Here is a 15,505-nt window from a genome sequence, read left to right as displayed (position 1 = left end):
CGCTAATTGTGCACGGAGCAAGTTTCAAGATCATGACACTGAGATCGTTTAGTTTAGAGATACAGCGCGGAAACGGGCACCTCGGCCCACCGTGTCCGCACCGACCAGCTATCCCCGTACACTAAATACTGCCCTACACACACACACACACACACTAGGGACAATTTGCAATATTTTAACCAAAGCCAAATTAACCTACAAACCTGTACGTCTTTGGAGTGTGGGAGGAAACCGGAGATCTCGGAGAAAACCCACGCAGGTCACGGGGGAGAACGTACAAACTCCGTACAGAGGCACCCGTAGTCAGGATCGAACCCGGGTCTTGCAAGCGCTGCAAGGCAGCAACTCTGCCGCTGCGCCACCGTGCAGATTATTTTGAAAAGAATAACATTTAACAGCGTTTCACTACGACTTTGTAATTACTCTTCGAACACACTGTCCTGGATAACTCCCACCAGTACTGACGCATGCCTTTGCCATCACCCAGGCAACCGGAGCAGATGCCGTGCCACTCCAGATGAAGCTGAGCGCATTGCTAAGCAGCGGCCTTTTGAACAAACATCAAACTCTGCCCGCAGGCCCCTGAGAAAAACCAACATGACGACGGGCACAATTACCACCATCTGCTGTCGCTCAACAGGTCTGGCCGCTGAACACAAGGGGCCTGAAGAAGGGTCCCGACCCACCCCTCCCTTCTCTGCAGAGATGCTGCCGATCAGTGATCAGCCTGTACACTCGTTCTATCCCACATACCCAGGGGCAATTTACAGGAGCCAATTGACCTACCAACCTGCACAGCTTGGAGGTGGGAGGAAACCGGGGAAATCCCACGCAGGTCACGGGGAGAACGTGCAAACTCCGTACAGACAGCGCCCGTAGTCGGGATTGAACCCGGGTCACGGGGGCTGTGAGGCAGCAGCTCTACCCGCCGCGCCGCCGTGCCGCCCGACATCTTTAAACTCTGCTCCTTTCATCTTAAAACTCTGCCCTCTCTGTCCTTGACACTTCCCACTCTGGGAAGCAGGTTCTCCCCACCCACCCTGACGTACCTCCATCAGGTCTCCCCTCAGCCTCTGTCATTGGAGGGGAACCCATCCAGGTTTCCTTACGTGCACGGGAGAAGATACGTGCAGGGGAGATGGCCACAAATATCTGTCAGACGCTCAAAGGCAGCCAAGCTTTTTAAGTCAGCTCATGACTGGTCTACGCACAGAGACAATTTACTGAACTTTGTACGAAGATGGACATAAAATGAACAATGGAGGACTTGACGTGGGGGGACTGCCGTGAGAGGGGGGGAACAAAGGGGATGGGGGGGGGGGGGTAGCACAAAGGGGACCTGGCGCGTATACTTTGTAACCTTGTCAGCGCCCTTTATGTGGTGACTATTTGCATACGTTGGGTATACAAGCAAAGTATTTCACTGTGACTTGTGACATGTGACAATGTGACAATGAAGTATTCCATTCGTTCGTGCACAGGAAGGAACTGCAGATGCTGGTTTGAACCGAAGATAGACACAAAATGCTGCTGGATTCATGCTGGAGTACCTCAGGAAGTGGTCGGAGGCCCTTCAGCACATTGAGTCTCTATGAGCTCTGTCTGTAGGACTCTGTGTTAGAGCATAAAATGCTGGAGTAACTCAGCGGGTCAAGCAGCATCTCTGGAGAACGTGGGTAGGTGACGTTTCACAGAGTGCTGGAGTAACTCAGTGGGTCAGGCAGCATCTCTGGAGAGAAGGGATAGGTGACATTTCAAGTCAAGGCCTTCCCAGCTACACATGGTAAACGTTGTCGTTGTCTCTGGCGATTTGAACGCGAGACTCTTCTGGACTATTTGGCCAGATGGAGAAGCCAGCCAGGAGGGCGAGGTGTCGCGCCCGGCCCGGCCCCGCCCCGCCCCGCGCCCCCACGTACCCTCGTAGCAGTCCCGGACTGTGTTGAAGTAGACGTAGTACTGGTCGTTGGTGAAGAAGAGCAGACTGAGCCAGGAGTCGAAGGCGTAGATGGGGACGATGAAGAGGATGCGCACAATGTGCCTCTGCTCGTTAGGGACACTGTAGCAGCGCAGGTGCATGTAGATCTGCAAGAGAAAGCAGCGTCGGTGCATGGGGTGGCAGGGGTGCAAGGCAGCGGGAGGGACAGGTGCAATTGGGGGGGGGGAAGGGAAGGGTGCAAATTGGGGGGGGAGAGGGAAGGAAAGGAAGAGGGGGTGCAACGGGAGGGGAGGGTGAGAGGGAGGGGGGTGTGAGGGGGAGTGAGAGGGAGGGGGGTGTGGTGGAGGGGGGTATGAGGGAGGGGGGGTGTAATGGAGGGGGGGTGTGAGGGAGGGGGGGTGTGAGGGAGGGGGGTGTGAGGGAGGGGGGGGTGTGAGGGAGGGTGGGTGTGGGGGGAAGTAAGGGAGGAGGGGTGCAGGGGAAGAGGGGGGTGTGAGGGAGGGGATGTGGGGGAGGGGGGGATGTGAGGGGAAGGGGGGGTGTGAGGGGAAGGGGGGTGTGAAGGAGGGGGGGTGTGAGGGGGAGGGGGATGTGAGGGGAAGAGGGGGTGAGGGAGGGGGGATGTGAGGGGAAGGGGGTGTGAGGGGAAGGGGGGGTGTGAGGGGAAGGGGGGGTGAGGGGAAGGGGGGTGAGGGAAGGGGGGGTGAGGGGAAGGGGGTGAGGGGGAGGGGGGGGTGAGGGGAAGGGGGGTGTGAGGGAGAGGGGGTGTGAGGGGGAGGGGGTGTGAGGGAGGGTGGGTTTTGAGGGAGGTGGGTGTAAGAGAAGGGGGAGGGGGTTGCAAAGCACGGGATGTACAGACACCCTCCTGAATTACTCAACTGGCGTACACTTGCGTACACCCGCACTAACTGTTCCAAAGGGCCCTCCCCCCCGAAACGTCACCTATTCCTTCTCTCCACAGATGCTGTCTGATCCGCTGAGTTACTCCAGCACTGCGCGTCTCTCTGACATGAACAATTCTGCACTCAGTCCCTCGTGCAATCAAGGCAGTTTGAAAATTAACACAACATAAGCGATAGCAGCAGTATTAGGCCATTCGGCCCATCAAGTCTACTCCGCCATTCAATCATGGCTGATCTCTCTCTCCCCTCCTAACCCCATTCTCCTGCCTTCTCCCCATAACCCCTGACACCCGCACTAATCAAGAATCTATCTATCTCTGCCTTAAAAATATCCACTGACTTGGCCTCCACAGCCTTCTGTGGCAAAGAATTCCACAGATTCACCACCCTCCGACTGAAGAAATTTCTCCTCATCTCCTTGCTAAAGGAACGTTCTTTAATTCTGAGGCTGTGCCCTCTGGTCCTAGACTCTCCCACTGGTGGAAACATCCTCTCCACATCCACTCTATCCAGGCCTTTCACTCTTCTGTACGTTTCAATGAGGTCCCCCCTCATTCTTCTAAACTCCAGCGAGTGCAGGCCCAGTGCCAACAAACGCTCATCATAGGTTAACCCTCTCATTTCTGGGATTATTCTTGTATGTGTTCATGTGCACATTCAACTCTTCTCCAAAGGTCCATTCCACAACATCATTGCAATTTAGATGGGGAATAATGCATATTTTAGTTTAGTTTAGAGATACAGCGCCGAAACAGGCCCTTCGGCCCACCGAGTCCGCACTAACCAGCATTAACACTATCCTACACACACACAAAAGAAAAATTAACAATTTTACCAAGGCAATTAACCTACAAACCTATATATCTTTGGAGCGTGACATAGAAACATAGAAAATAGGTGCAGGAGTAGGCTACATTTCCTTTATTAGAACTGGCTGTAAACCTCTTGGGATCACTCTCCCTCTTCTCCCCTCTCCCATCAGGTAAGAAACATAGAAAATAGGTGCAGGAGTAGGCCATTCGGCCCTTCGAGCCAGCACTGCCAGTCAATATGATCATGGCTGATCCTCCAAAATCAGTTCCTGCTTTCTCCCCATATCCCTTGATTACCCCTAAGAGCTAAATCTAACTCTCTCTTGAGAGAGAATCGGCCTCCACTGCCTTCTGTGGCAGAGAATTCCACAGATTCACAACTCTCTGGGTGAAAAAGTTTTTCCTCATCTCAGTCCTAAATGGCCTACCCCTTATTCTTAAACTGTGACCGTCCGGTTCTGGACTCCCCCCAACATCGGGAACGTGTTTCCTGTGGGAGGAAACCGAAGATCTCGGAGAAAACCCACGCGGGTCACGGGGAGAAGGTACAAACTCCGTACAGACAGCACCCGTGGTCAGGATCGAACCCGGGTCCCTGGCGCTGTTAAGGCCGCAACTCTACCGCCGCGCCACCAGGCCGGCCCTGTTCTTGTGTTTCTCGACCGTAAAGTCTTTATCCGAGTGACATCCAATTTATTTTCATTAGTGTGGAAAATGAACATGGTCCCAAGAGGTGACTGCAGTAAATTTCTGATAATCCAGCACCTTTGGGATGGTGATTTATAGTTTTATTTTTGGAGATACAGCGTGGAAGCAGGTCATTAGGCCCACCGAGTCCACGCCAACCATCGATCACCCGTTCACACTAGTTCTATGTTGTCCCACTTTCTCGTCCACTTCCCTACACACCAGGGAGCAATTTACAAGAGGGGCAATTAACCTACAAACCTGCACGTGTTAGGGATGTGGGAGGGGAACCGGAGCACCCGGAGTATACCCACGCGGTCACAGGGAGAACGGTGCAAACTCCACACACACAGACAGACAGCGGCTGAGGTCAGGATCTTGTGTACTGCCCAGGTGAGGTCTGCTGCAGGATTTTACCGGGTTGAATGCAAAGCAAAGCATTTCACTGTGACAATAAATTATCATTGAGCCATCTGTGATTCTACACAAGGGTGGCATGTTGGAGCAGCGGTAGAGTTGCTGCCTCACAGCGCCAGGGACCCGGGTTCCATCCCGACTACGGGCGCTGCCTTTACGGAGTTTGCACATTCTCCCCGTGACCTGCGCGGTTTTCTCCGAGATCTTCGGTCTTCTCCCACACTCCAAAGACGTGCAGGTTTGTAGGTTAACTGGCTTCAGTAAATTGTCCCTAGTGTGTGTAGGATAGTGTTAGTGTACGGGGATCGCTGGTCGGTCCGGACGCGGTGGGCCGAAGGGACTGTTTCCGCGCTGTATCTCTAAACTAAACTATGGGATGAGTGCAGAAAGGGATCTCACAGCTAACCATGTCCGGCGTCCGTGATAATGAAGCAACAGGCAAGGCTTGTACTGGAGCCATGGGAGCCTGGCTTCACCAGGAGACAGCACTGCACCACGTCCCCACATCTCACTGGTGTGAGTGTCGTCACTCAGCAACCACCAGCTCCATGCACGTCAGCCAGAAGCCCTGGCCACCGGGAGAGAGGGAGGGGAAGAGAGAGACAGAGAGAGAGTGAGAGGGAGCGGGAGAGAGAAACAGAGAGTGAGAGAGACAGAGATACACAGAGGGAGAGACAGAGAGAGAGAAAGAGACAGAGAGGGAGAGGGAGAGAGGGGGGAGGGGAGAGACACACACAGAGAGAGAGAGAGAGAGAGAGAGAGAGAGAGAGAGAGAGAGAGAGAGAGAGAGAGAGAGAGAGACACAGAGAGAGAGAGAGAGAGAGAGAGAGAGAGAGAGAGAGAGAGAGAGAGAGAGAGAGAGAGAGAGAGAGAGACACACAGAGAGAGAGAGAGAGAGAGAGAGAGAGAGAGAGAGAGAGAGAGAGAGGAGAGAGAGAGAGAGAGAGAGACAGAGACAGAGAGAGAGAGAGAGAGACACAGAGACAGAGAGAGAGAGAGAGAAGAGAGAGAGAGAGGAGAGAGAGAGAGACAGAGAGAGTGAGAGGGAGCGGGAGAGAGAAACAGAGAGTGAGAGAGACAGAGATACACAGAGGGAGAGACAGAGAGAGAGAAGAGACAGAGAGAGAGAAAGAGACAGAGAGGGAGAGAGGGGGGAGGGAGAGACACAGAGAGAGAGAGAGAGAGAGAGAGAGAGAGAGAGAGAGAGAGAGAGAGAGACACAGAGAGAGAGAGAGAGAGAGAGAGAGAGAGAGAGAGAGAGAGAGAGAGAGAGAAGAGAGAGAGAGAGAGAGAGAGGAGAGACGAGAGAGGAGAGAGAGGGAGAGAGACAGAGAATGAAAGAGAGTCAGAGAGGGAGGGAGTCAGAGAGGGAGATACAGACAGAGAGAGGAGACTGTGAGGGAGAGACAGAGAGGGAGAGACCGAGATGGAGCGAGAGAAAGAGAGAGAACCGGAGAGAGAGATGGAGAGACAGAGAGAGAGACAGAAGACGAAGACACAGAGAGAGACAGCGCTGGGATATTTTCAAGAGAGTTAAAATTAGCTCTTAGGGCTGAGGGAATCAAGGGATTTGGGGAAAAAGCTGAAATGGGGTACTGATTTTGGATGATCAGCCATGATCATATTGAATAGTGGTGCTGGCTCGAAGGGCCAAATGGCCTACTCCTGCACCTATTTTCTATGTTTCTATGATATACTTCTGGGTCTCCCCTCAATGCAAGACATTCCAGAGAAAACAATCTCAGTTTCCAATCCCAAATCTAATCCAATTCAATCCCAAATCGAATCCAATCCCAAATCGAATCCAAATCTAAACCATTCCCAGTCCAAGTTCCGGTGAGGCATTAAACAGAAGATACAACACAGGCCTGGAAGTTCATAAACCCAGAAATTCCAGCAGCAGAATTAGGGCCATTCGGCCCATCAAGTCTACTCCGCCATTCAACCACGGCTGATCTATCTTTCCCTCCTAACCCCATTCTCCTGCCTTCTCCCCGTAACCCCTGACACCCGCACTAATCAAGAATCTGTTAATCTCCACCGGTAAAAATATCCATTGACGACCTGCACCGCCTTCCTTGGCCATGAATTCCACAGATTGACCACCCTCTGGCTAAAGAAATTCCTCCTCATCTCCTTCCTAAAGGTACGTCCTTTAGTTCTGAGGCTGTGGCCTCTGGTTGCTGGACTCTCCCACAAATGGAAACATCCCCTCCGTGTCCCACTCTGTCCAGGTTTGAGAGGCGTCTCGTGGGAATTGGGGTGAAGTGGTGTGTCTCTCTCACCTGTTGGCAGGTAATCAGGAGCGCTGTCCACACGAAGAAGCCCGAGACGCCCTGGGCAGCGGTGGTCATCAGGAAAATGGGCTCTTCCAGCGGTGTGGGTGTGTCGGGCAGCCAGGAGACGCCGGGGTGGCTGGCCAGGGTGGTGCTGGAGCTGGGCCCGGGGGCCACCATGGCTGCGGAGAAGGTGCCCGTTGCCGGCGGAGGTCCTGCCGTGTTGTTGTCGAGGGGCCCGCTGTTCATCTGACAGGGGGGGAGGGGGGGGGGGGGGAGAGAGAAGGATACGGGCGACACGTAAATGCAGAGGAATGGGCGACACAGTGGCACAACAGCGGTAGAGCTGCTGCCCGGCAGAGTTTTTTAGCTTTAGTTTAGTTTAGAGATACAGCGCAGAGGACAGGCCCCACTGGGTCCGCGCCGACCAGCGATCCCCGCGCACTAACACTGATCTACACGCACTGGGGACATTTTACATTTACACCAAGCCAATTAACCTACAAACCTGCACATCTTTGGAGTGTGGGAGGAAACTGAAGATCTCGAAGGAGAAAACCCATGTAGGTCACGTTGCCGACTTATTTACACAGCTAATTACCGCCCTGATTTTCACTGCCATTGTTAGCATTCACCTCCCTGCTGGTACACGTGTAACCTTTTACTGATTGGGACCACTTCTTCCTCTACTTGAGGCCATTTCTACTTGGACTCTCTGCTGGAAGCCCAAACGGTCCGTTGGAGGCATCAATGGCGAAACCATGGTGTCCAAAACACAAGGTGCTGGAGGAGCTCAGCACGGTGGCGCAGCTGCAGAGTCGCTGGCCTCACGGCGCCAGAGACCCTGGTTCCATCCCGACCAACGGGCGCTGTCTGTACGGAGTTTGTACGTTCTCCCCGTGACCTGCGTGGGGTTTCTCCGGGTGCTCCGGTCTCCTTCCACACTCCATAGACGTTCAGCTTTGTAGGTTAATCAGAATCAGAATCACCTTGATTGTCATCCAAAACAAACACGTCTTTTGGACGAGATTTCGTTACCCACAGTCCAACAATAAGAGCAATAAAATAAGCAATTACACACACAACCACAAACCGACACAAAACAAAAAAAAAGAAACATCCATCACAGTGAGTCTCCTCCAGTCACCTCCTCCACTGTGATGATGGAAGGCCAGAATGTATTTTCTCTTCCCCCTGCCGTCTTCTCCCCGCGGTCAGGAAGTCCCTAGTGTGTGTGGGATAGTGTTAGTGTGCAGGGATCGCTGGTCGGTGCGGACTCGGTGGGCCGAAGAGCCTGTTTCCACACTGTGTCTCTAAACTAAACTGGTAGAACTGCTGCCTCAGAGTTCTACCAGAGACCAGAGTTCGATCCTGACTTTAGTGATACAGCTCAGAAACAGGCCCTTCAGCCCAACCGAGTCCACGCCGACCAGCGATCCTCCCGCACACTAACCTACACACACTAGGAACAATTTTACAACTTACCAAAGCTAATTAACCTACAAACCAGTGCCTCTTTGGAGTAGTGCGGGAGGAAACCAGAGCACCCGGAGAAAACCCACACGATCGCAAGAACATACAAACTCCGTACAGACAACGCCCATGGTCAGGATCGAACCCGGGTCTCTGGCTCTGTGAGGCAGTGACGCCACTGTTGTGCCACTGTGCCGCTCCTGACCTCAGGCGCTGTCTGTGTGGGAGTTCGCATGTTCTCCCTGCGACCATATGGTTTTTCTCTGGGCGCTCCTCTCCAATAAACGTCACCTTAGTTTCGTTATTGTCACGTGTACAGAGGTTCAGTAAAAGTCTTTTGTGGCGTGCTAACCAGTCAACGGGAAGACTACACATGATTACAATCGAGCCGTCTGCCGTGTTCAGGCACATGATATGGGGAATAACGTTTCAGTGCAAGGTAAAAGCCCAGTAAAGTCTGATTACAGATAGTCCGAAGGTTTCTAGGGTGGTAGACGGGAGGTCAGAACACTCTCTATTTGGTGAAGGCTGGTCGTTGATAGATGGTTCAGTTGCCTGATAACAGTTGGGAGAAACTGTCCCTGAATCTGGAGGTGTGTGTTTTCACACACACTGAAGACTGAGATGAGGAAAAACTTTTCACCCACGAGAGTTGTGAACCTGTGGAATTCTCTGCCTCAGAGGGCAGTGGAGGCCAATTCTCTGAATACATTCAAGAGAGAGCTAGATAGAGCTCTTAAGGATAGTGGAGTCAGGGGGTGTATGGGGAGAAGGCAGGAACGGGGGTACTGATTGAGAATGATCAGCCATGATCACATTGAATGGCGGTGCTGGCTCGAAGGGCCGAATGGCCTACTCCTGCACCTATTGTTTATTGTCTATTGTCTAACTGGGTACTGAATTTGGATGATCAGCCATGATCATATTGAATGGCGGTGCCGGCTCGAAGGGCTGAATGGCCTACTCCTGCATCTATTTTCTATGTTTCTTGCCTGATGGGAGAGGGGAGGAAGAGGGAGAGTGGTCCCAAGAGGTTTGCAGCTGAGTTCTAATAAAGGAAATGTAGCTGCTAATGTAAATCTAGCTCACAACAATCCGTGCAAACAGCAACACGATCAAAACAGGTGAGTTGATCGTTGAGGGGAAAATATTGGCCGGGTCTCTGGAGAAAGTGCTTGCTCTCCAAAACAGTCCGGCACAGGTATCACAAGCTAGCTGCACTCCTGAGCATGGAACAGCACGACGCAGCAACAGGCCATTCGGCCCACAATGTCCCTGCCGGACACGATGTCCCATCTGCCTTCACGTGACCCATATTGTAAAAAGTACAGGAAGGAACTGCAGATGCTGGTTTAAAATCGAAGACAGACACAAAAGGCTTGCAGTAACAGACAGCATCTCTGGCGAAAAGGAATAGGTGACGTTTCGGGCCTGAAGAAGGGTTTTCGTCCTGAAACGTCACCCATTCCTTCTCTCCAGAGATGCTGTGTGTCCCGCTGAGTTACACCAGCATTTTGTGCCTATCATACATACATATACATGTATATATGTAGATAGGTGTGTTATGTGTGTACACACACACACACATTAAAAAAACAAATAATAATGCAAAAAGACAAAACTAATGCCCCCAAGCCTATGTAGTTCAGAGCTTATTTGGAGGCTGTAGTGTTTTTTCATAGCCCAGTAAGTTACTGCAGCATTTTGTGTCTGTCTTCGATTTTAAACCAGCATCTGCAGTTCCTTCCTACAATAATCTAGTTCAGCTCACGACACTCTCTTCCCCCCACAGCCCCGCAGATTACAGGCAAACTCCTTGGTGGCACAAAGTGACAGGACATGACTTGATCCCTTTAGCTGCAGAAGATCAACGGTTTCAGAGAGCGGGGGGGGGGGGGGGGAGGGGCGGGCAGGCAGTGCACGATGAGGTCAGGGTAGACACAGAAAGCTGAAGTAACTCAGCGGGGACAGGCAGCATCTCCTGGAGAGAAGGAATGGGTGACCTTTTTTGGGGTCGAGGCCCTTCTTCAGACCCGAAACGTCACCCGTTCCTTCTCTCCAAGAGATGCTGCCTGTCCCGCTGAGTTACTCCAGCTTTTTGTGTCTGTCTTTGGTTTAAACCAGCATCTGCAGTTCCTTCTTAGACATTTTGGTGTCTTGTCTTTGTTTAAACCAGCATCTGCAGTTCCTTCTTAGATATTTTGGTGTCTTGTCTTTGGTTTAAACCAGCATCTGCAGTTCCTTCTTAGATATTTTGGTGTCTTGTCTTTGGTTTAAACCAGCATCTGCAGTTCCTTCTTAGATATTTTGGTGTCTTGTCTTTGGTTTAAAACCAGCATCTGCAGTTCCTTGCTACACACGATGGTCTCGTTCAGTAGCAGCCCGAGTGAATCTTACAAAAGGGTTGGATAAACCTTCCGCATCGCCAGGCCGGGCCGACACTCTGCCACCTCGGCAGATATTCAGCGAGGGGGGAGGGGAAAGAACACCACAGATTGCTGTGCCGACCAAACGACAGAGGAAATAAACCATGGAAGCGTTTAAATGCGGCACGGTGGCGCAGCGGTAGAGTTGCTGCCTTACAGCGCCGGAGACCCGGGTTCCATCCTGACCAAGCACGTATCTGCACACTGCAAGTGGATCGATTGTAATCATGTACTGTCTTTCTGCTGACTGTTAGCACGCAACAAAAGCTACCCAAGGGGCTGTTTCCACGCTGCATCTCTAAAACGAAATCTGAATCTGAATTACCTTTATTGTCATTCAAAAAGAATTGAACGAAAATCATTTGCCACACAGCCACAACAGCACAGAGTAAAAGACACAAGACACACAATTTTAACACAAACATCCATCACAGTGACCTCCTCCAGACACCCCTTCACTGTGACGGAAATAAAACTAAAGTCGGGCACGCTGGTGTGGTCGTTAAGTTACGGGACCATCAGCCAGAGTTTCAGAGAACTGATCCAGAGACACAGGTTCAAATCCCACTGTGGCAAGCTGAGGAATTAAAATTCACATAATTAAATTAATCTGGGATTAAAAGGTAATCAGTGAAATGGTAACCAAGGAACTGGCAGATTGTTGTTCAATTTCAGATTTTACCACCGCGCCCCAATTCCTTGTCTCTTTCCAGAATCTCCACCATCCATAGGTGTAATTTAGTTTAGTTTAGTTTTAGAGATACAGCGCGGAAACAGGCCCTTCGGCCCACCGGGTCCACACCGCCCCAGCGATCCCCGCGCACTAACACTATCCTACACACACTAGGGACAATTTACAATTACACCAAGCCAATCAACCTACAAACCTGCACGTCTTTGGAGTGTGGGAGGAAAGCGAAGATCTCGGAAGAAAACCCAGGCAGGTCACGGGGAGAACGTGCAAACTCCGTACAGACAGCACCCGTGGTCAGGATCTAACCCGGGTCTCTAGCGCTAAAAGCGCTGTAAGGCAGCAACTCTACTGCTGCACCACCCTTAATTTAGGTACGAGAGAGAGAGGGATACAGTATGGAAACATGCCCTTCGGCCCACAGGGTACATGCGAGCCATCGATCATCTGGTGTGCACTCATTTTTCTACTGCCCTCTACCACTACCATCCTCCCACCCCCGACACCCTGGGCTTCCCCCCCCCCCCCCCCGTTAACACACACCTCTCAAGCAGTGAACAGTGATTAGTACCGGGGTCGGCACAGTGGCGCAGCGGTAGGGTTGCTGCCTTACAGCGCTTGCAGCGCCGGAGACCCGGGTTCCGTCCTGACCACGGGTGCTGTCTGTGCGGAGTTTGTACGTTCTCCCATCACCTGCGTGGGCATTCTCCGGGAGCTCCGGTTTCCCCTCATGTTCCAAAGACGTGCAGGTTTGTGGGTTAGTTGGCTTCTGTAAATTGCCCCTAGTGTGCAGTATAGTACTAGTGTATGGGTGGCCCGTGGTCGGCGCAGACTCAGTGGGCCAGAGGGCCTGTTTCCACACTTTATCTCTAAACTAAACTAAACCAGCCTGGCCCCACTTCACTGCATTCTCCTGCACACTGCGGCTTTTGGGCTTCTCCGAGCTTTGAGAGATTCCTTTCCATTCACCGTTCCCTGCGGGAGAGGTGTGTGTACGAGGGAGGGAAAGACCAGGGTGAAGGGGGAGATAGTAGTGGTAGAGGGTAGTACAAAAATGGGTGCACACCAGATGATCGATGCTAGCATGTACCCTGTGGGCCGAAGGGCCTGTTTCCATACTGTACCTCTCTCGTACCTAAATTAAGGCGCAGCGGTGGCGTTGCTGCCAGAGAGCCGGGCTCCTAGTATGTGTGCATGATAGTGCTAGTGTGCAGGGATCGCTGGTCTGGCGCGGACTCGGTGGGCCGAAGGGCTGCTTCCGCCCTGTATCTCTAAACTAAACTAAAGTAAACCAGCATATCTGTGCTCCGGGAGATTCCTTTCCAATTACATTCATTCTCCAAACAAATAAATGTTGCTCAACCCCTCTGTAAACCTTGCAAGCCCAGAAGGTAAATAGATGATGCCACGGAATGGAAATTCCACCTATGGTCCAGGAGTTACACCGACTCCGATCAACACAGTCGATCGCCCGGATTCAGACGCATTCCTCACTTCATTAAATGACACAAAGTGCTGGAGCAACTCAGCGGGTCAGGCAGCATCGCTGGAGAACGTCGGGATAGTCCCAGCCTCAACTACCTCATCTGGAGGCTTTGTCCCACACACCCACCACCCTCTGCGTGAGGAGTAATGTTGTTCACACAGAGGGTGGTGGGTGTGTGGAACGAGCTGCCAGAGGAGGTAGTTAAGGCAGGGACTATCCCAACGTTTAAGAAACAGTTAGACAGGTACATGGATGGGGCAGGTTTGGAGGGATATGGACCAAGCGCAGGCAGGTGGGACCAGTGTAGCTGGGACATGTTGGCCGGTGTGGGCAAGTTGGGCCGAAGGGCCTGTTTCCACGCTGTATCACTCTGTGACTCTGTGACAGGGTGGCACAGTGACGCAGCGGTGTAGTTGCTGTTTTACAGCGGCAGGGACCCGGGTTCCATCGGCGGGTCAGGCCGTCCTGATGTGGCCACTCGACTCGAACTCGAAACGTCGACCATCCCTTCCCTCCACAGGTGCTGACTGACCCGCATAGAGCCCCCTGCCCCCAATTCTACAAACACTACCCTTCCTGTTTAAAGCCCAAAGGCGGACAGGCAGCCTGCCAGTACAAACGTGTTTTGTACTAAACGGCGCCATCTCCTTGAGCAACCTCTCGCCGGCTTCCTGCGAGACCGATTGCTGACAGGGTCAGGGAGTGAAGTGGACCGGCGGGGTTTGTAAATTCCCCGACCGGAAAAAGCAAACGCAGCCCAACACAGGACAGGAAAGGACTGTCTGCAAAAACAAACGCTCAGGGTGCCTTTTGTTGTAGAAGAGAGAGGCCGATTTATCTGGCAAACGTTACTGCATTTATCTGGCAACGTGACTAGGCAGTCCCACTTGACCAAGGCGAGAGGCACGCACGCGCACACATGCACACACTTGCTTGCACACACACACGCGCATGCACACACTTTGCTCGCACGCACACACGCGCATGCACACACACTTGCTCGCACGCACACACGCGCGCACAAACACACAAGCACGCACAACCCGCGCGCAAACACACAAGCACGCACAACGCGCGCGCACGCACACACAAGCACGCACACCGCGCGCGCACGCACACTCACTCTTCAACAACATGCCGAGACATATCTTCTCAAACAGCAGATGTGAGCAGTAGCAGTTCTCAGACAGCCGGCACTTGTACATGGCCTTTGTTAGTTTAGAGATACAGCGTGGAAACAGGCCCTTCGGCCCACCGGGTTCACGCCAGCGATCACCCTGTACACTAGTGTGTGATGCTGCCGGACCCACTGAGTTTACTCCAACTTCTAAGATACGATACGACAGAACTTTGTATCTGGAGGGAAATTAATTGTCCCAGGAGGGAAATTATCTGCCAAGTCATAAAACACAAAATACATGAAATAGAAATTAAAGTGATGAGTGGAAAGGATTGGGGATGTGCAAAGATTGGGGGGGGTCAGTCTTGTACATGGATTTAGTTTAGTTCAAAGATACAATGTGAAAACAGGCCCTTCGGCCAACTGAATCCACACGGACCATCACATTAGTTCGATTTTACCCCACTCTCTCACCCACTCCCTACACACCAGGGTCAATTTACAGGGGGCCGAGTAATTGTACGTCTTTAAATGTGGGAGGAAACCGAGTTTAGTTTAGAGATACAGCGCTGAAACAGGCCCTTCGGCCCACCGGGTCCGTGCCGACCTGCGACTATCCTACACCCACTAGGGACAATTTTTACATTTACCAAGCCCATTAACTTACAAAACTGTACGTCTTTGGAGTGTGGGAGGAAACCGCAGATTCCGGAGGAAACCCACGCGGTCACGGGGGGAACGTACAGACTCGTACAGACAGCGCCCGTAGTCAGGATTGAACCCGGGTCTCTGGCGCTGCAAGGGCTATGAGGCAGCAATTCTGCCGCCGAGCCACCGTTTGCGCCTCCGCTCATTGTGTTTTTGTTTGCATTACCCAGGTGTGTAGTGTCCTCACGAGTATTTAAAGCATAGGCCTGTTATAACACGTCGATAACATGGAGGAATGTTTGTGAGCAATTTTCCATCAGCAACTTCCAGTGACCTGTCCCTGTTGAATACTGGAGCAGGGCAGAACATGAACACACAACTTTCACCTGATATTTCTACACAGAACAGCACAAGAACAGGCCCTTCGGCCCACAATGTCTGTGGCGAACGTGATGCCAAGACCTTCCCATAGAGTTACACAGCGGGGAAATAGGCCCTCCAGCCTAACTTGCCCACAACGACCAACAGGACCCATCTGGGCTAGTCCCACCTGCCCTTGTTTGGCCCATATCTCTCTAAACCTAACCTATCCATGTAGAGACACAAAATATTGGAGTAACTCAGCAGGTCA

The 15,505-nt window shown here is 52.2% G+C and overlaps 1 protein-coding gene across 2 annotated transcripts in view; it reads right to left on the bottom strand.

The window, feature by feature from the left end:
- tmem184ba (transmembrane protein 184ba) overlaps positions 1 to 15,505 on the bottom strand; it is a 39,292-nt gene that overhangs the window by 22,464 nt on the left and 1,323 nt on the right. For both annotated transcript variants that reach the window (XM_078430803.1, XM_078430802.1), the window contains exons 2-3: positions 7,040 to 7,279; positions 1,917 to 2,082 (exon numbers count right to left, since the gene is read on the bottom strand). In XM_078430803.1, coding sequence (XP_078286929.1) covers positions 1,917 to 2,082; positions 7,040 to 7,279 — 406 coding nt within the window. The remainder of the gene's footprint in view (positions 1 to 1,916; positions 2,083 to 7,039; positions 7,280 to 15,505) is intronic.

Source organism: Rhinoraja longicauda, chromosome 40 (assembly GCF_053455715.1).
Source record: "Rhinoraja longicauda isolate Sanriku21f chromosome 40, sRhiLon1.1, whole genome shotgun sequence".
NCBI classification, from domain to species: Eukaryota; Metazoa; Chordata; class Chondrichthyes; order Rajiformes; family Arhynchobatidae; genus Rhinoraja; species Rhinoraja longicauda.
Note: the sequence above shows the minus strand (reverse complement) of the source record. Positions and strands in the feature narration are given on the sequence as shown.